General features: G+C 35.3%; 1 protein-coding gene across 1 annotated transcript in view; it reads right to left on the bottom strand.

Moving 5' to 3' along the window:
- Positions 1–2,704: 2,704 nt before the first annotated feature.
- FAM83B (family with sequence similarity 83 member B) overlaps positions 2,705–21,147 on the bottom strand; it is an 83,888-nt gene continuing 65,445 nt past the window's right edge. The window contains exons 3-5 of the mRNA XM_045843867.1: positions 16,987–17,151; positions 16,135–16,259; positions 2,705–9,085 (exon numbers count right to left, since the gene is read on the bottom strand). Of these exons, the coding sequence (XP_045699823.1) occupies positions 6,796–9,085; positions 16,135–16,259; positions 16,987–17,151 (2,580 nt within the window). The 3' untranslated portion in view covers positions 2,705–6,795. The remainder of the gene's footprint in view (positions 9,086–16,134; positions 16,260–16,986; positions 17,152–21,147) is intronic.

Raw genomic sequence — 21,147 nt, 5'->3', positions numbered from 1 at the left:
CAGCTCTCATTTTTTAAAAAATTCTTTTATTTCTTTCTGCTGCTATGCTTGCATATATTTCCTACCTTGTCTTCCAAATCGCTGATATAATCCTCTGCTTCATCTAATGTACTGTTTATTCCTTTCTGTGTATTATTTATTTCAGATATTTCACTCTTTATTTCTGAGTGGTTCTTTTTTATAGTTTATATTTATTTTTTTCATGGTGCTGAGTAGTATCCTTATGATTATTACTCTAAACTCTCTGATAGATTGCTTGCCTCTATTTTATGTAATTCTTCTTCTGGAGAATTCTCTTGTTCTTTCTTTTGGGGTCTGTTTTTTGTCTTCTCATTTTTGGCTGCTTCTTTGTATTTATTTCTATGTATTAGGTAGATTTGCAAAGATTCCAGAGCAGACCTTTGTCAGACACTGCTTGTGACTGGTCCCTGTACAACCTGTTTAGGGCTATCAGTCATCCATAGCACGTGGTCCTCTGTGCTGGGCTTGTTTGTGTGCCGAATGAACCAGGCTGAGCACCAGGCCTGGCTTTTATCAGCACCAGGCCTGCAGGAAGGTCAGCTAAAGTCTCAGAGCTCCTAGAAATCAGCCTTAGTTGTTAAACCTAATTAATGATATAGCCTCAAGCTGTACTCAGCAGGCTGGCTTAAGTTCCACAGGGTGTGGCAGAGTAATTCCTGCAGATGTGGATATTGCTTTCCCCCAAGCCGATGCCACTTGGAGGGGAGTGCTCTGCCTAAGAAAAATGACTTGTGCAGTATGGGGAATGACTCAGCACAGGTATTTTGGTGGCTTCAGTTTTTTCCCCAGAGCCACCACCCCAGACCACTCATGCATCTCTGGTCCACTCTTTCTTCCCTTTGCTGGAGCCCAGGGTAAGTAGCTGCAAATGAAATTTTTTTTGTGTGTTGGACCTTTAATAGGCTCTCTGTATCTCTTACCATCTCTCCCAGGCAGACAGAAATTCTGCTGTTTTTCACAGCTGGATATTATCTGGATTCCTTTCCTGTCTCTGGTGCTATAAGCTGGAGATCTCAGCTTGGGCTACACCCCACAGTCTCAGAAGGAACCCCATGGCCCTTGAAATATTCCTTTGAAACTTCAGATGCCGTTCCTGGGAGCTCAGCCAGCCCTCTTGTGCCTCCTCCACACTCCGTACTTGTCGCATTGTGGTGAAGTGGTTATTTCTGTCTGTCCTTGGTTATAAGGCTTCTCTGCAGCTAGTGTCCAGTTGGTTATTCAGGATGATTTCTCTACAATTTAGTTTTAATTTCAGATTTGTCCTGGGAGGAGGTTAGTGTAGCTTCCACTTCTCTGACATCTTAGGTCTCAGCATACATATTTTTGCTGTTAGTTTGGGCTAGTCTTAAAACACATGAAACTTGTACAGCCTCTGATTACTCAAGACATTTTTTAAATTTCTTTTTACTTACTCAAAAGTCTACCATAACCTACATAAATGCAACAAAGATTCCTAGTATGAGTGTTAAATACATAAATAATCTGTTGGAACAGATCATTATGAGAAAAATATCCAGATTGATGTTATACTTTTCTTTGTTAAGAGTTTTCTTCTATATATATTCCTTGCTTCTGTTTCCTACTGCTTTCAGCACAGGTAATGCCACTGCACCTGATTCTTTTCTCCAGGCAGGGTACACATTTACTCCTTTCAATGCACTTGTGTTTATCTAGTCCAATTACCTCCGGATAGTCTTTGACTACTTAAATCAACTGAGCCTATTCACAAGTTTCCTTTATGGTGGCTGCAAAAAGTAAAACCTTATCTATTTCCCTTTCTATTCCATTGAACAAGGTTTTTCTTAAACATCAGCATTTACGGTAAATAAATTAAAAATTGTTTTTACTTAAAATTATACTTACCTACTTAAAAATCACATTTGCCTTTACAAAGATGGTATTAAATTTCTAAAACACAGTATTTCAACTGTATCTTAATCTGTGATATAAGAGAAATTATTTTTTTCTAAGGAAAATACATTTTAAGTTTTTAATTACTTTCAGACTTTAGCTTATTTAATATCACTAACTGATCTAACATAAATGTTCCTTTAGAATATTTTACTCAAACTAAATGCTACAAAGTCATACAAATCAGTTACTAATTTTTGAATGAAATAAATTACCTATTTTTCAAAGTCACATTATTTAAAATAACTACTATATTGAAGTTGAAATAGAAATAAAGAGAATGAGTGTATATAGTATTGTTAAGGAAAGAATATTGTCACAATATCAAATATGGATAAATTATATAAAATATAATTGCTGATCAAAATAAAGCTAAAAGTGTTTAAGACATGGTTTCAAAATTTATGGAGAAATATGCCCTAAGTGGTGTGCCTCTGTTGGATGGGCATCATTCTGCAAAACAAAATATCTCCAATTCAATTCCTGGTCAGGTCTCATGCCTGGGTTGGACATTTGGCCCCAGGTTGGGGCATATGTGAAAGGCAATCGATTGATATTTCCTCCTTCATCAATGTTTCTTTCCCTCTTTTTTATCCTTCCTACCCCTCTCTGTAAAAAGAAGCATAATAAAACCATTTAAAATTATGGAAACATATTTAAAAATGTATAAAATCCAAATTCATAGTATAATAACTAATTGAAAATATAAGCTTATGTGAAGATCCATGGTATGAAGATAAAAAATAAACAACTTACAATACTTTGACGTTTGTACAAAATTATTTAATATTCATTTATTAGATTTAAAAACAAAAGTTAATTTGGAAGAATATTTCTTTGCTAACAGTTTATATATTAAAACTTGACTATTTGGTTTATAATTTCATCCTTTTTACTTTGGATATTCTAGAACCAAATTGAATATTATGATAAACTTTAAAAAACAGCAGCACACACAGTTAACATGAAATAATGATCCTCCTTTATATCCCTTAGCCATAGGCACATTAAGAATCAACAGATATCCATAAAAGTCAAATATCTGTGAATACAGATATTTGTGAATAGTTAACTAACCAGATAATCTTGAGAAAAGTTCTAGTTGGATGCAGTCAGAGTTCAACCTTCTTCCTGCTTATCCATATCACACCAGATGTCATCTTCATTGAATAGCATATTTGCTTGCCCAAGTGAGACTACCAACATGTTCCCCATACTCGTACCATAACACACCACGTCAGAATTGTGGCTAAACCCTATCGTATAACAGAGGGACATTAATGTGTTCAGGATACAGGCACTTAAACTGTTCTGAAGCTATGTGTGAAGAACCCTGAAATCACACCTGTTTTCTTGAGTTTCTGCTTACAAATTAATGTACTATGTAGAGAGTAAAAACTACCTTATCAAACTTTAATGTGAAAGTACACTTACATGACACTATCTTTCCACCAATATTAATTTGGGGGAAAAAGAAATTATATTGCTTGAAATAAATACATCCATGAAGTTTGGAGTGTCTGTTTATAACTCAAACTGTGAGTAATTATTTGAAGCACTGTGCACTCATTCAGCCTTAACCTTGAGGAGTTGCTGAGTCACGGTAAAACTTTGAAAACTTACTCTATGAACAGATTCTGATATCTATATATTTCTGAAGAAAAAATAGAAGGAAAATAAAGAAAATGGCAAAGAATAAATGTGCTGTGCAAAAGCCTAAGCTGCCCATCACAAGTGCATAAAACAAAGCATCCAATACTTCCCAGTTTCACTAGGGAGAGGAGGAACTCAACGAACTATTAAAGCTGTTTCCAGAACGGATGGTAGTTGCTGTACAAAAAGGTAACAAGTTCCTATTTCTTATTAAACATGATTTACACTCTAGTCTCTTTGTAATTTCAGCTTTAAAGTTATAGTGCTCTAAATTTTTAGGATTTGTGTTTTCAGAGCTTCCTAATGACAATTAGCCCATTATCCCTTTATCTCTGAAAGATGCCCCAACTAAAAGTAACAAAGAATGGGTGTTACATTAAAGTTTATCTGGTTTGGTTAACTGTGGGTTCTGCCTTTCTTAAATGCATGACAAGGACTATGGTCCAGAATGACAGAAATCAGTTTTCCTAAGAGCAACATTAAAAATCTCTCACTCACTTCTAATGCTTTAAAATAACCTGGCACTGTCTGTGAAGATATTACAATTTCTAGATGACTCTAAAATCAACCCACTAACAATCAGAAGTAGCTTTTTTTTAATGCAACTGAATTCCATTTCTTATTACAAGGAAATACACATTTCAAAGTTTTTTGTTTTTATAAATATCCCTGGTTACCTTTACTATGAAAAATGACTCTTCCCCTCTACAAGTTTTATTTTTAGGCTATTAATTTATTACAAACTATAATAAATAAATTTATTTATTTATTACAGTGCAGAATTTTCACTCTATTACACTCAATTTACCAAAGCAATAAAATGCTATGTTGCAGTACTTGGGAATTCCCTAGGTTTTAATGAGAGGTTTAAAACCTACTTTAGTGAATGAGGTAAAACTGAATAGTATATTCTCAATCTGTTTATTAAGTGCTGTTGCTCTCTAGTTCCTGTTATATTTTTGCAATTTGTAAAGGGAGAGCAAAAGAGAGTGATGACTTTCAAAGGAGTTTCCTCAAGCCTAGAGGAATAAGAGGCCAGTAAGGTATGGTGTGGTATAGCATTAAAAATACAGGCTTTTGTGTTTAAACCCCAGTTCTGCCAATTCAGAGTTGTGTAACTCTTGGAAACTTAACTAATTTCTTTGTGGTTTAGTTTCCTTATTTTTTAAAAAAGGGATACTTACTTCACAGACTTACTGTGAATATTCATCTAGATTATATATTTAAGTTCCATTCACTGTCTAGCTTCCTACCCTAATGGGCTTTTTTTCTCTAGTACAGAAGCAGGTCAGAGCTCACTAGTGGTTCCTCTTCCTTTCCTCTCATTGTCACGGGTCAACTAGAAGAGGATCAAAATGACTGCCTAGCAATCAAAACTGGCTTGCTAGGTTACATTTAGAAACCAACCTCAATTTAATTCCTTAATCCCACCTACTATGGTTATTTTAAGCCCCATGTGTCTTTGTTGTCTGGTAGAATTCAGCTAAACCCTTTTTGGTTGAATGCTGTTTGGGTCAGGAAATATAAACATTTTTCTCATTTAATTCCTAATAGTTTGGGCAAGGCAGAAGTTGAACACATTTGGGAAGTAATGTTATGTGCCAGGATGTTATAGACACCTTAGTACCTTTACTTATTATTTATGTGACTTGGAGCATTATGTGTCTGAATTTCAGTGTCTCAATTATCACCTTGATCATTAACTATAAATAAGGAGGGCAGTGGTACCCACAAAATGTTGCTGAGGTTGCTTTAGGTTCAGGCTCAAGACTTGGTCTAGGGTAAGTATTCAATATATGTTTTCTTTTCCCAACTGTCTTGTTTTCCCCCATCATATTTCTTATCATGGTTTTATGGAAAATTATTCAAATGACATAGATATTTTAATGCCACTATTTTAATTATTTAGTAACATAGATAATATCTGAATAAATCTTGCATTTTTAAAATACTACCCCATACAGCAACTTAGTAGGTGTGAAATTTAAAGTGTTGTAGAAACACTTTCCATTTTTCAAATGGTGCCCTGTTTCTTGAATTCTGTTCTTTGTGGATGAAGTAAAGCCAAGTTAAAGTTTCTGTAATGGATATGGAACTTTCATTACTCTCAGAAAGGCACAGGGTAGCTCATGATCTGAGTACCCTCATTAAATCAAAATCTAAAAAGTCTTGAACTCTTCAGCTAGGGCCCCTGCTCATGGCAGAATAGATGAGAGCACCACTTCTCACACCCATGACTGCACCCCAGTCACACTGTATTTGGCACAGCATGTGGAAAAGAGCAAAGACTTTTGCAATCAAAACACCTAAGCATTGTCATACCAATATTAAGATAAAAATTTATGTAGAAATGTATGTTCTCTAAAATACTTTATATTAGGAAAAGGGTAGGAATAATTCAGGTTTTCCAATTCCTGTGGGCTTGCTGTAAGTTTGAAGGAAGAAACGACCAAGGCTGGCAGCCGACTGGTGAGTGATATACAGCCTCCCTGGGAAAGTGGAAAGAAGCACATCCTGGATGGTTCTCAGGAAAGAAGGAGAGCAAATTCCTGTGATGTCCTTGTACCACCTGAGGTCCATACTTCGCCAGCACCCTCAGACACAATAAAAAAATGTATGTTGAGCTACATAGTTTAAATTTTACTGTGCCAACCAGCCTGTTATGTATGCTCCACAGGAAAAGTAATAAAACATTAATAAAACATAACAAGTTATCCTATAAAATTTAAAGACCATTTAAAACCAGAAGGCTTTTTCTTATTTTCTCATAACCTGAAGTTATGAGAGCCCTATAAAGATGTGTTATAAAGGGCCACTGATAGTATTAGGATACTTTTATAAAAGAAAAGACTTTAAATGAAAGGAAAAACTTTGGAATAAATGGTTAAAATCCATATACCATTTTGCCATTAAGTTTTTTTTGAGATTTAACGTGTTCAATCTGAAGAAAACAATGTAATTACATTTTTTACCTTTACCATTTAAAAATGATGTTTATAGAGCCATTCCATTAGTATAATTAAGCACAATCAACTTTATCACACAGAATAACTTTACATAGTAAGTTGGTAAAAATATACATCATACCCCAAATTTTGCCCCTACAGAAATCTATTGGCATGTTACAAAAACTGTCCACAATGTTCTTTAGACAAATATTTATAGCCACATTCATTTTGTATTTTAATATCTATTTGCAATTATAGTATCTCATTTATTTTTGTGTATGAAGTTTCCAAACTTCTGCATAAATCCTCGAAACTTGTTCTCATTTGGCTGATATGCGTGGTAAACATTAGTGTTGTAATTCAGCAGTGGGCTGGACCTGCCATAACTATTACCCATAGTTGAGGATTTTATTTCTGGGCGGTGTATATTGGCATTTGGCAGGTTGCTGGTTGGCTGAATAGAATTTTCAATCTTACAAAATGGCTCAAAACGACTATAAATGCGCCGGTCAGTTGAATGAGTCCTCACAAGCTCATTGGGCTTTGGCCTTGAAGAAGCTGGTTTTCTTCCAGGAGCAGCAACAGTACGAATCTCCTTTGAATCTCGGTATTGGATTTGTTCTGTATTAAATCTTGGGGCAGATGCATCCCCTGCCCTGTCTAAGAACTTGTTTTCAGTGGGACCTGGAGAAGGTATTATTTCATTATTTTCATTGGATGCAGAACTTATCCCCTGAGATGAGCTGACTGTTACATCTTCCTTACTCTTGTGGATGCTGCTTTGGGAGTTTGTTGAGGAAGTATGCTTTCTTCTAGGAGATGAATCAACTTTTGGTTCTGACTTCCTTGGGTTTTGATTGTCTTCAGCCTCAGAAGCTAAAGTGTCAGAACTACTACACATCCTATAAAAGGGAGATGTTTTACTTTTGGATAGAGTTTCTTTCTTTTCTGGGGTAAGGCTAAGTAAGGACCTCAACTTCTGAGACCCCTTTTTCAAAAAGCTTGGGGAACTCTTAACTTCTTTCTTTGAAGTGAGTTCTTTGTTAGATTCCTCTTTATTCACGTCAAGCAAAGCAGCAATGGAAACCGACTTGGTAGTTGTGCCACCTGAAGGCTCTCTCTGGACCACCTCCTCCTGCTCTTCTATGCTATTAGTCACATTGTGCATGCTTTTAGAACTTTTCAGCAAGTCCTCTTTGGGTTTTTCTGGCTGTCTGACTCGATTCCTGGTAAGTGTGCTATATACATAATGCTTACTATTTCCATGATCTAAATTGGCTTTTGAGTAGTCAAAGAATGGGAAACTTCGTCTTTTAAGCATATTATCATTTTGTTGATTCTTTAGATTTTCTGTCTGCTTATTTACACACAGATTTGTATATAAGTAGTTGTTTGACTCGGTATGGCCACTCGTAGTTTGGTTTAAGACTTCTGAGTGGTTTTCAGGAACCCTCGAGGGGTGCATTTTTGGCATCTCTGACCGTGATGGTAGCTCGGGGATTGATTCTGGCAAAGGTTTGTCTGTTGAATGCTCTACACTTGTAGGGGTATCTGGGACCTCTTTAGGTATGTCACTTCCCTGGGAACCAATGATAGTTGAATTTGAGGAGCCAGTTGCAGAACTATTAACTTCCTGCTGCTCAGGTAAAGTTGGTTTAAACACAAGAGAGGGGCGAAGCCGAGAATGTGTATAAAGGGCATTGGCTTTCAAATTCTCAGAACTATCATAGCTCTCAAGCCGGTCACCTAGAGCTGATCCATTAGAATCAGGTGCAGCTTCTGAATGATCATTTAAGTAGGATTCAATTCTCCAGTTTCGCAAGAATGACTTTGTCGTATTTTCCAGGGTTGGCATTCGTTGTTGCAGGAAGCGAACATGATTATCTGTCCCATTAAAAGACCTCCGCACATTTGAATTCCTTTCTGCAAAATGTGTTGTCTTCCTCTGGGCAAGCCAATTCCCAAAACTCTGGGGAGGTGTGTTATGGTGGCTAGCATAGCCTCCCCGTGATGAGGATGCCAAACTATCTGAAGACTTTTTCCAATTACCAGGAGGATTGATGTTTCGATTTACAGCCCTGTTCAGCAACAGGTATGGTGCTGTTTCTGGCTGTTCCCCAGCATAACTGTGCCTCTTCCAATTTTCATTCTGACTGGGCTGATACTGACGGATTGTATTTGGCCCATTCAAGTTTGGAACAAAAGGAGGTTTGTATCCATGATTTCTTATGCCATACTTGTCATGTTCATTCCGGGTGTATATCCCTCTGTTTTTGAAGTAACCAGGATCTAGTTTATGAGTATTGTCTTGTCTACCAAGAAAGTTTCGTTGGCTGGAAACAGAAGCTAATGAAGAGACTGAACGCTGGTAAGTGCCGTTCTCCCACAGAGCTTTGCCACGCTTCCCCCGGGCTGACTCTTCCTGAGCGAATGAGCTGGGGATACATGATCTGGCATAGAGAGTTCTGAATTCTTCATCAAAAGACTCAACGAGCTGTCCTGTGATTATCTGAACCATGCTGAGGTGAGCTTTTTCAAATGACCACATATAGCTGAAAAAAATCAAAATTGGAAAATTTTATGTTTGCTGAGTTAAAAGATTAGTGACAATATATATAGGTCCACTAAAAATATGTGTCATTTATTGCTGACAAAAGAGTTTTTTTTCTGGATTGTCATCATTGAAAATAGCTCCGATCATTACATGCTTATAATATGGATATGTTGCCCCACTCCCATATTCATACTTTAAATAACAAATCAACTCAAGTCTTGGGTTTGAATCCACTATAATTCCTTACATTACTTATAAGAAGTCCAAAGAAAAGCCATGTTGCACTTTGTACCTTTACCTAGTAAGAATTTGTAGAGTGAAAAAATGCCTCCTGGGAGGGTTCAAGAAAGCTAGCATCACAGGAAAAGCTGAGAGAACTGGCTACTGCTAAGCTCTCCTGTCTCGTGAGCTAGGGCCTCTGTTTCCTCATGTATAATATGAGGGCATGAATAACATAACTGTTACAATTCCTTGTAGTTCCAACATGTCACAGTGCAAAACAGCTCTGTACTAATACATATGTTTTCTCTCTGTGACTTGCTGAGTAAGTATAATTTAGGGTGCTAGGATAGCACTTTATGGAAATTCCTGTCTGTTCCAGAGTTTAGAGCTAACAGTTATTTTGACATTTCATATAAGATTTTAAATCTGATGTTTGAAAATCTGAATAAACATACAGAGTCACTGAGCTGATAAAGAAGAAAATCACTAATATGTTATGTATCAAATAATGTACATGATACAATAGGTTTTAATACAATAAAAAGGGAGATAAACACATTCTCCACAATGAAGGAGTTTATTATTTACACAAAGGAGACTATAATAAAGGCAAATGAAGATATTTTTTAAAATGTGCAGAGTAATAATTTAAAATATATAAAATATTATCAACAGCAGTCTGCAACTTATTTTGATATGCTTAATTTTATCTAGAATACTTATTGAATCAATGGTATGAACAGGATATTTACTAGGTATTTTGTATTTACAGATGTGTTGGTCACCAGCCTGACTTAAAACATATGGTACAAAAGTGAATTATTGAAGAAATTTTCAATCAAACTGAAGTGAATATAAAGTACGTTAGAAACCTTAAGAAATGAAAAGTCAGCTATCAAATATGAAAAATCCTTCAGGAAAGTGAGATTTTAGCAATATTTTGATAGAAACTAGGTAACTTTGAAGTTCAGACATGAAAGAAAAGTATGGGAGGACCATTTGTGTGGAAGAAGAAACATAGAAAAAGGAAGCAATAATGACCATGTATTACAGAAAACTGAAATCAACTTATATTTAACTGCATTAAAAAATAATATAAGAGATGGATGAACCTTGAAAGCAAAGCAGTTTGTATAAAATCTGATCCCAAGTTTGAATAAATTATAATAAAAGGAGATGTCTGGAGAATGACTTTTTCTTCACAACTACTTGTAGTATAAACTTGAAAGATGAAGGATTTCATTTACTATGATGAACAAAGTAGTTGGAATAATGTGATAAGACACAAAATCTGAGCAGAAATTGGAATAATGAGTAAAATTATCGAGCCAGTAACAAGAAGAATAAGAATATTTGTACGTCATAAAGAATATGCATAGGTTACGAAATAAGATTATCTCCAGGTATGGAACTTAGGAATCTGAGAAGACAATGGTACTGGTGAATGTGTGGCAACTGGAAAAGGTTCTAGGCTTTGGTAAACCAGAAAATAATATTGTAATAGAGTTTCAGGTAATAGAAAGAGATTTGATTGGAAATATTTAATTTAGAGATTATCCTCTGAAAACAGTGACCACTCCTAGAGATGCAAGGACAACTTATACCAACATTAAAGGATCTTCCTGCACAATTTCCAGGATCCCAGCCAATCACTGTTCTGTGAACTCAGCTGTTGATAAGCATTTCACACACAGTTTCTAGTAAGTTCTATACTCATTCATTCTTAAATATAAAGGCATTGCAAAGGATTGACAGACATTACAATAAAGTTTAGAAGATTGCTTATAAAGCTTAAAAGCTTTGATGCAAAATTGAAAGCAAACCAAGCAAACACAAAAAATGTACCTAGAGAAGGAAACAGAAAATACACATATAAGAATATGTATAAATACACACATGCTTAATATCTTCAAAGAAATAAAGAGAAAAACTAATAAATCTATGAAACATGAACAGGATGCTATAAAATATTTCAAGTAGCAGATATTCAAAATATTTGATAGCAAAATTTTAAAAAAAGATATAATGGAAACATTGAAAGATGTAATTGAGAAAATCCCCCAGTTAGTGAAACATCTCCAACCCTGGATGGAAAAATGTAGGAAAAATAATACAATGGAAGCAGAAATTCAGTTAATAAAAATTCCAGGGAGAGACAACAGAAATAATTGAGAAGAAATGATCAAAGAATAAATAAGAAAACTTGTCAGAACTGAAAGGTGCAAGTATTTGGATTGCCCTGAACAACAAGAGGAAAAAAAGGTCTATACCTAGAAGCATCATAATAAATTTGAGAATAGCATGTAAAAAGGAAAGCCTAGACACTTCCAGAAAGAAAAAAAAAGTTACATGAAGAAAACTGGAATAACAACTGTTTGAGACTTCTTAAATAGCAATTTGAATGCAGGGCAATGGCTTCCAAATTTGGAGTAAAATGGCTCAATTTAAGAGTTTCATCTTCTGTTAAACCATAAATCCTCTAAAATTATAAATTTTTGGACTTTAAAAATCCCATGCTGATAGAAAATGTTCTTGATCAAACTTTCGAGAAAAACCATGACTGGGAAACAAAAAGGAGCTGAAGATGGGATTGAAAATGGGATTTGAAAAATTGTAGGTCAAACTACCCAAGAATATAGCAAATGCCCGGATCCCAGCTGTGCCCCAGGTTAAAGACCTGCTGGTCCAGATTGGACACCACAGATCATTGGTAGTAACTGAGCATTTGGAAAAGATTTTATGTACTAAGAAATGAGTAGTCAACTGGAAAAAAATAGCAATAAACAGAAAACAAAGACAATGACTAAAACCAAAATAAAATAGTCATTATTAACTTTGTTATGAAGAAGGAAACAATCATAAAGCACTGACTGCATTGCTCATTAATGATCAATTCTGAGACAACTTCAGTAATGTCAACTCATACTTCTCACTTAACCAAAAAATTGTGATAAAACTGTACTGGGTGACTGCGGGCCAGGTGGGCAAGAGGATATGAGTGGTTACAATACATTACTCCTCAACTGCCATAATATAAAGTCAAAAGATCATATATCTAAAAGTGATAAGTCAAGAATCAGCAGTGTAATCACATTATGTAAGACAATAAAATACATATCAGAAGAACTAGCTAAAAAATTAAATAGTATCTGGCAGTCAGGAATTAGGAGTTCATTGAGATGGCATATAAGACATGTTTTGTATTGCATATCTTTTAGTACTTGAATTTTTAAAATATGTGCATATATTTACTTGGATAAAAATAAAAAGAATTATTTTACAGTATATTTTTAAAGATTTTATTTATTTATTTTTAGAGAGAGGTGAAGGGAGGGAGAAAGACAGGGAGAGAAACATTAATGTGTGGTTGACTCTCACATACCCCCTACTGGAGACCTAGCCTGCAACCTAGGCATGTGCCCTGACTGGGAATTGAACCAGCAATACTTTCATTCTACAGGCCAGCACTCAATCCACTGATCAACACCAGCCAGAGCTATTTTATATTATTTTTCAACCACAGTTTACATTCAATACATTCTGTGCCAGTTTCAAATGTACAGCAAAGTGGCTAGTAAACCACGTAGTCTACAGAGTGGTCCCCTCAGCTGCTCCGAGCATCCACTGGGACCCATACCCAATTATACTGACATTATTGACTTTCTTCCACATGCTGCAAACTGCATCTCTGTGGCTATTCTGCAATTACTAATTTGTACTGCTTAATGCCTTCTCTGTTTTCACTCAGTCCCCCAACCCACTTCCCCTCTGACAGAACTCTTGAGTTTTCTGGTTGGGGGTAATAACATTAAGTCCATGGCATGAGAACAGTGACTAGTTGTGGCATGGATTTCTGAACGTGATGATGTTCAAGTCTGAGCAGAATGGCATGGTAGAGCCAATAACTGCAGTGAGACTTATGTTTTGAAAGTAACTTTTATAAGTATCACAATACTTAAAGAAAAAAGTTTATAAAATTCTGTCAGTCAATTTTGTGGACAATATTAAATATCTTCTAGACTTTCACATGACAATTTTAAATGAGGGTATCCAATTCAAAATCTAATTGACATACACTGATAAAAAGTATATAAGTATTTTATCTCATCAGTGTTAGTATTTTATCTCCAAAAAAACACATGAGGCAAAACATGTTTTGTTGATAAAACCATCGTCATGACGAGTGGGCTGTCACACAACTGTGTCTGTGGTAAGTACAGACACCAAGCCTGTCTAGAAATGCTGAGAGTTCAAAACATGAAGACATTTTATAGCAAAGAATTTTGAAACAAACAAGAGGGCATTTTGACTTTGCCTATGAGGAAAACAATGATGATTACAGAACATGAGAGACAAAGGATGGTTTTAACCGAAAGGAAATACAATTTTAGCCAGTTTCTGTGAAGACTGTTTCATAACTGTTGCACCAGTTAAATACTGTTAATAGGAAAGGTTCATGATAGTTAGTAAGGAAAAACAAAAATGACAAGAGCTGCTGCCAACCATTATTTTTTAAAGAAATATATTTAAACTATACATGAAATCATAAAGACAATTGTTAGAGAAGAGTTTTGATGAATCTATGGTCGTAAGCATTCATTATGATGACATTAACTAACGAACACCATTCTATGAGTCAAGTGAACTCCCAGTTTTAATTAAAATTGCAATTAAAAGCTATCTAAAAGTGATTTGAACTAACATATACACAAATAATGAGTCTTTAAAAGGACTCGTTAATTTTAAGCACTAGTTGTAATTTCTGCTCTTAATATGTTTTCCTTTAGAACTCCAAAGTACATTTTCAAAAAGGATCACTTAGAATAAGGAAAGTTAGCAGATTAAGTTTTTTTTAAAGGCTTAAAATAAGTTAACATTAGAGGCTTTGGAAGCATGACTCTAATTCTTACAACAACAACAACAAGTTAGTTCTACCATTATCCTCCTTTTACAGAAGAGCGAGCTGAGGTGCAACCAAGTCTAGTAACTTGCCCAGAGCCTTCCGTTTTAACATGGTGTCTCCTTCTTGTTAGATGTTTTAAGTTCCTAAGGTTTCCCCTTGCATTGTCCTGTTTACACCCACAGCTCTCCTGGCTTCCTCCTACAGTCTTTAGTGATGTGTCAACTCTGCCCTGGTGACCTGGCAGTGCGTATATGCTTGTTGGTGCTTTCATCTGCCTGTTGATGTAGCCTCACTGTGTATCCCATTCAGAACTGATGCCTGAAGTTGATAAGAGAATATTAGGGTAGCACTGACATTCTGGAGCCAGCAGGATCTGGACTGTATTGCCACACCTGGGTTGTCTGTGGTCTTTGGCTGTGAGGTTTTAGACAAGTGTCTTAAACTACTGGAACTTCAATTTCATCATTTATAAAATACAGATGAAAACAATAGCTTTGCAGATAAGTTGTAAGGACAGGGTTGAAATGTGCAAAAGAGCTAAGCTAGGAGAGAGTAGATATATCACCAGTGGAAGCCCTGAAGCATTCCAGGAGTAGAATCTAGGTCTGAGTCACCTGTCTAGTGTCTGCCATGAGATTTTTAGCAGTCAGACTCCTAAATGCATTTTTGGTAGTATTATGGTGACTACATGATAATTATCAGATTTTTAATAGTACTGAAATAAGAAAAATCTGTTTGACAGTTTCTTCAAAAATGATAAACAGCTTCTATTTTTATGAACAATTGTCATTAAGTCCATACTATGTGCTGTTTTCATGAGAAAAAACACGTTTTGTATTGTAGAGCTATATGGAAACAGATATTAGTCAACCTCCTCATTTGTTGGGTGAAGAACTTGAAGCTCAAGAAGTTTTGTGATTTGCCCAATGTCTTAATGTTCTTTAGAGGTACAGCCAGAACTGAAACCTGTCTCTAAGTTTCCATGCAAAGGTTCTGTTTTTTATTTTTAAGAAATAATTAAATAGGTTACATTAAATTTGAAACTAATGACTTCTATAAATGATTGATAATGCTGTAGGTAAACACACACTAAGCTATTATCAAAAAAGTTAAGTAATAGCGATCATTGGGAAGATGTGATGAATAGGGAACCCTCATGCATTGTTGATGGAAGTGCAGATTGGTGCAGCCACTATAGAAAATAGTATCGAGGTTCCTCAAAAAATTAAAACCACCATATGACCTACGGATGCCACTTCTGGATATTTATCTGAAGAAAACAAACACTAACTCAAAAAAAAATGAGTACCTCTATGTTCACCACATTGCCTATTATTTATAATAGTCAAGATATGGAAGCAACCTAAGTATCCCTCAATAGGTGAATGGATAAAGAAGATGTGATATACTCTTCAGCCATAAAAAAAGAATGGAATCTTGCCATTTGCCAACAACATGAATGGACTTTAACTCATTGAAATAATGAAATGAGTGAAGAGTGTCCAAAAGTACAAACTTCCAGTTACAAATAAGTAAGTGCTGGGGATGTCATGTATGTAATGTACAGTATGGCAACCGCAGTTTATAATACCATATTGCATATCTAAAAGTTGCTAAGAAAGTAATCTTGAAAGCCCACATCAAAAGGAAACAAAAAGATATTTTTGTAACTATGTATGGTGATGAATATTAACTAGAAGTATTATGGTGATCATTAGCATTATATACAAATATTAAACCACTATGCCTGAAACTAATATAATGTTACATATCAATCATAACTCAGTTAAAATAGAACTGAACAGATTACATTAAAATATAATACTAATAAAGTTCTATAAAAGATTATTAATGTGAGAGGCAAACACAATCTTACCTGTAATCTTACCTGTAAGAACCATACATAATTTACATAATCTTACCTGTAAGAACCATACATAACTTTCTGGCAGTCAATTAACAGAAATTTCTGTTCCAATTTCCCATGAAATTTGGCTCCTGTTTTTGAAAGATATTCTTGGCCTTTTACTGCCCGCACTCGAATATTCTAGAATTATATGTAAATAAAACATAAAAATTAAGGCTAGAAGGAAAATGTTTTGAAAAGTAAAATACATGTTAACATAAAACCTTAGTACAAGAAAGGATCCTTGAAATAATTTTTAAATACATAAACAAAAAAATAGTGAAAAACAAGTTTTAAAACGTCATGCAAAGAAGAAGTTCTCTAGGAAAACTTAAAATATGGAGATATTATTTTACATTTATACAGGATGGTTTATAAATCACTTAGGGTCCTACTGCAAGATCCTTTCAGATTATAGATTCATCATGTCAAAATAACTAAAATTAAAATGCATCTGCCTTTTAAAAAGTTAAATGTAACTGAAATCACTATACCAAATGATTGTGATAAATAATATCTGCTGAATGAAAAAATCACTGGAGTTGGTGGTTTCAAGGTTGCACATACAAAACAGATGCATTAATTATGACTGGCTGCCAAAATAAGCTCAGAAGCTCAAGGGTCTCACTATCATGAAAAGCACCATATAAATTTGTTATGCAGATGTGTGTTTTCAGTTACATTCAAAAGAGTACAAACAGACCCTTTGTGATCAATCATTATTCCATCTTAAATTTTATACACACACACACATTTTTTTATTTTACTTTTGGAGTAATATAGCTTAATATGTTTTGAATTTGACTGAGATAAAAATAGTACACAAACTGTAAAAATAACAACTGAGGAAAAACAACAGAACTCTTACCCTGAGACGTTGAACTTGACAACCCTGTTTTTCAGTCATATTTAGGAAATGATGCAAGTTGGATTCATCGAGCAGAATGTATACGGATATCCCGCGAGTTGATGCCTCCACTATTTCTTTGAAAATGTCCACATCTGTAAACATGTCCATCACTAAAGCAATGACCTATTAAAGATAAGAATATCAAACAATTTTAGATATCCAATAGGGAAAGATCTAGAAATTGATGTTTTCAATAAAAATTGGGTAAAATAGAAAATGAAATACATAATATAATACACATAAATGTATACATGAATATAGAAGATAAAAAAGTAAGTTGAAAATAAACAAATGCCTATATAAAAACACAGATATGAAACACTAATTTCATACTAGCTTTGAGTCCAAAGGAGCCTGCATTTCAGTACAATGTTAAGTGATGTGCCAATGGGAATCATGGATTACAAGGTTGCCTGCAGGGTAGATGGAGGGCACAGGTAGATGAAGGGTGGAAATCAGTACTCCAAATTTACCTGGGAAACATTTCCAAAGAAAAGGAAGATTTCTGGAACTAGTTGTTAAGAATAAAAGTCTTGGAGATCTGGGACAGAGAAAACAATTCTTCTAGAAATAGAAATATAACTAAGAAAGGACCTAAGATGAGGAAGGGTATAAAAAGGCTTGAAGACCAGAAAATTAAATACATGTGCCTAAAATAAGCTTAGGAAATAGAGTAAGCAAAAGAAAGAAAAAAAAAGACAAAATTGGAACATAATTAAAAAGGTAAAGGCAGAGGGGAATATCCAAAAACAGGCACAAAAAATTGAGAGAGTCTAAGTTAATTGTTGGGAAAATAACCATTACTGACTCTGTGGAGCAATGGGAGTGAAATAATCTTAAAAGGGAAAAATCATTTTATTGACTGCCTACTGTGTGTCAGACCAGAATGACCAAATCCCAGTGCTTTGTGAAATTTACATTCCAATGGGGGAAGACACCATCAGCAACTGACATATGTACTAAATAGATAAATTATATGATAATCTATAAGATGATAATTTTATTAGGAAAAATATAGCAGGATAAAGGGGATAATGGGCCCCTAGTAACTGAGGACAGTTTCTTAAAAATATTTTATTTATTTATTTTTAGAGAGGGGAAGTAATGGAGAAAGAGAGGGAGAGAAACATCAAAGTGTGGTTGCGTCTCACACCCCTGCTACTGGGGACCTGGCCCACAACCCAGGCATGTGCCCTGACTGGGTATCAAACAGGTAAGCCTTGGGTTTGCAGGCTTGCACTCAATCCACTGAGTCACACCAGCTAGGACTGAGGATGGGTTTGAATGGTTTCAGATCTCTTTGAGAAAGTATCCTTTGAGCAATGACATGGAAGGAATTGAGGAAGTCATGAATGTGGGTATCTTGAGGAATTATGTTCTAGGCAGAAGACACCAGCAGTGCAAAGGCCCTTTGTCAGGAGCATGCCAGGCACATTCAAGAAATAGTAAGGGACAGTAAAAATAAATGAGAAAAGGAGAGTAATCGCAATGCCTTGAAGGCATTATTGAATCTTCAGCACTTATGTTTCATTTCTGAATTAAATTGTAAGCTGTTAGGCTTTTATGTTGAGATAATAAAATGATTTGATTTAGGTTTGAGAAGGATTGGTCAAGCTACTGTGTAACAACAGACTAACAGGTTTTAAGGGTCAGAGCCAGTGTAGAAGCAGGAAGGACCTTTGGAACTATTAGAACAACTCAGTCAGAGGTGCTGGTGCTGGTCCTAGCTTCTATCAGTGATAAAGAATCAGATACTAGACATCTCTGAGCCAAAAGGACCTCTGGATGAATTAAACATGGGATGTGAGAGAAAAAAGGTAAAAAAAGGATGACTCAACCTGAAGAACCAAGTTTTCCTCAACTGAAATAGGGAAGAGTGCAGCTACATAAATTTTAGGTAGAAGTTTAAAAAGGCAAGTGAAGTTTGAGATGCCTAGATATCCAAGTGGAACACTGAATAGAAATGTATAGGCCAGAGATGTCAATTGGATATCCATGGTGTAGAGATGACAACTAAATACAAGTCACCAAAGAGACTGGATAAACAGAAAAGACAAAGGACTGAGCCCTGGGACAAGAAGAGGTACCAGCACAGGAGACTGAGAAAACAAAGAGAAGGTAGCAATCTGGGAAGTTAAGGTAAGACAGTGTGTCAAGAAGGAGGGTGTGCTCAAGAGTGTCAAACCCTACTACTAGGCCAACAAACATGAGGATTATCATATCTATTCATTGGGTTTAGCACTATACAGGTTATTGATGAGTTCTACAAGTATAGTTTTAGTGGAGTGGTAAAAGCAAACAGTTTATTAGAAGAGGTGTAGGAGGGAACGAGAGAAGCAGGAATAGGTAACTCTTTTTGAGTAATTTGGCTACAATAAAAATCAGAAAAATGGAGAGGTAGGTAAAGCTGAGTCCAGAGAAGTTGTATCTTCTCTTTTCTTTTTAGGTGAGAGAATTAACAGCATGTCTACATGCCAATGAAAAGCTCCAATAGAGAATGAAAATTAATGATGCAAGCGATGGTGGGAGATGGGGTGGGGAAGAAGAGAATTTTTGGAGCAATGTTTTGAGTAGGCAATAAAAGATAATATCTAGTAAAAAAAAGTAAAGCCATTAGAGCACAGAAAATACAGACATAAAAGAGCATCTGTACTATCAAGCCAGAAGGCCAAGTATAAGCGTGCAGATGCTGGTAGAAGAGCCAATAGGGATGTGGTACTAGGGTGAAGTTCCTTTCTGAATGCTTCAATTTTCTCAGTGAACTGGCAAGATCTTCAACTGAAAAGATGGTGAGTTACAGAAGACATGTCAAAGGTATGAAGAAAAGGGGCATTAGAAGTCATCTAGGATGGTTGGAAAGGGAATAAATTATAGAAATATAGTATGATTTCAGGGCAGTACCAGCACTTACCAGGATATAAATTTGAAATGAGACCAGTCTGTGTGGTTGTGAGTTATTCTCAACTTTGTTCAGTTGCAAGGGTACAAGCACAGAACAGGCAAAGAGTTTCATTTAACCATGGATGCAGTTCTGGCCGTGAGAGCGTAACAAAGTGGGCAAAGGAAGTGGAATTAAAGGTGCATGTGAAATGGAGATAAAGAGAGGAAAAGAGGATGTCATGAATAAGAAGGGTGTGAAATGAGGGTGGAATTAATGAACCTGAGGTCTTGCTGGGGTTAAGGGATAGTTAGATATTAAGGAATTGTTGATTTTTTATGCTCACTGTAATATATAAAGAAAATAAGGTAAGATATCATTATATATATATATATATATATATATATATAATATGCAAAAAGATGTTGCCTTATATTTACCTCACATTAAAATAGATGAAACAAAATTGGCAATGAACTGATAATTGTTGAAGCTGGCTGATGGTATATGAGAATTCTCTTTATTATTCTTCCTACTTTTGAAAACTTCCATAGCACAAACTTAAAAATAATCGAAGTAATATTTGATATTAGCAGATAGCAGAGAGAGAAAGTCAGAAATATAAGTACAGGTGGTAGTCAGATGGGGATATATGAAACAGGTTACACAAGATGTGCAGTTATAGGCCATGACACTATAAAAAGAATAGGATTAGGAGCCAACGGGTGAGAAATGTAGGACAAAACCATGGGAGGAGAGAAGGGCAATGAGCTGGTCTTTAGCAAGAGCTCTTTCATGTGTATCAAAATTGCCAGGAACTGAGATAGGAATGGTATTAAAAAGAGTAACAGAGAACAAAAATCATCAAGAAATGAGAGGAAATGGAATGATCTAGAAGTAGACACACGGCAACCACTGCCAGGGTAATGTAGTGCCTACACTGTCATAAAGGAGGGTTCTGCAGAAGTAATGCCTGCTTGAGTGTGGTTGGTAGGGTGATGATATGGGTGTAATAATTTATAGTTTAATGTGAACATTTCACTTTAAACATCATACATCATATGTTGTGCTTGAGTGTGATATTGTTATGTTACAGAACTATGTGCTTATGATTTTGTAATAAAAAGGGGTATTATTTGTGCTGGAGCCTGCTGTATGTTAGAAGATGAGCAAAATCATGGATAATGTATTAAATCATTTTATTCTAGTAAGATGTAAAACAAAACACTGAACTATGCATA

This window comes from Phyllostomus hastatus, unplaced genomic scaffold (genome assembly GCF_019186645.2).
Source record: "Phyllostomus hastatus isolate PE091 unplaced genomic scaffold, TTU_PhHast_1.1 phas_contig_40, whole genome shotgun sequence".
Taxonomy (NCBI): domain Eukaryota; kingdom Metazoa; phylum Chordata; class Mammalia; order Chiroptera; family Phyllostomidae; genus Phyllostomus; species Phyllostomus hastatus.
Note: the sequence above shows the minus strand (reverse complement) of the source record. Positions and strands in the feature narration are given on the sequence as shown.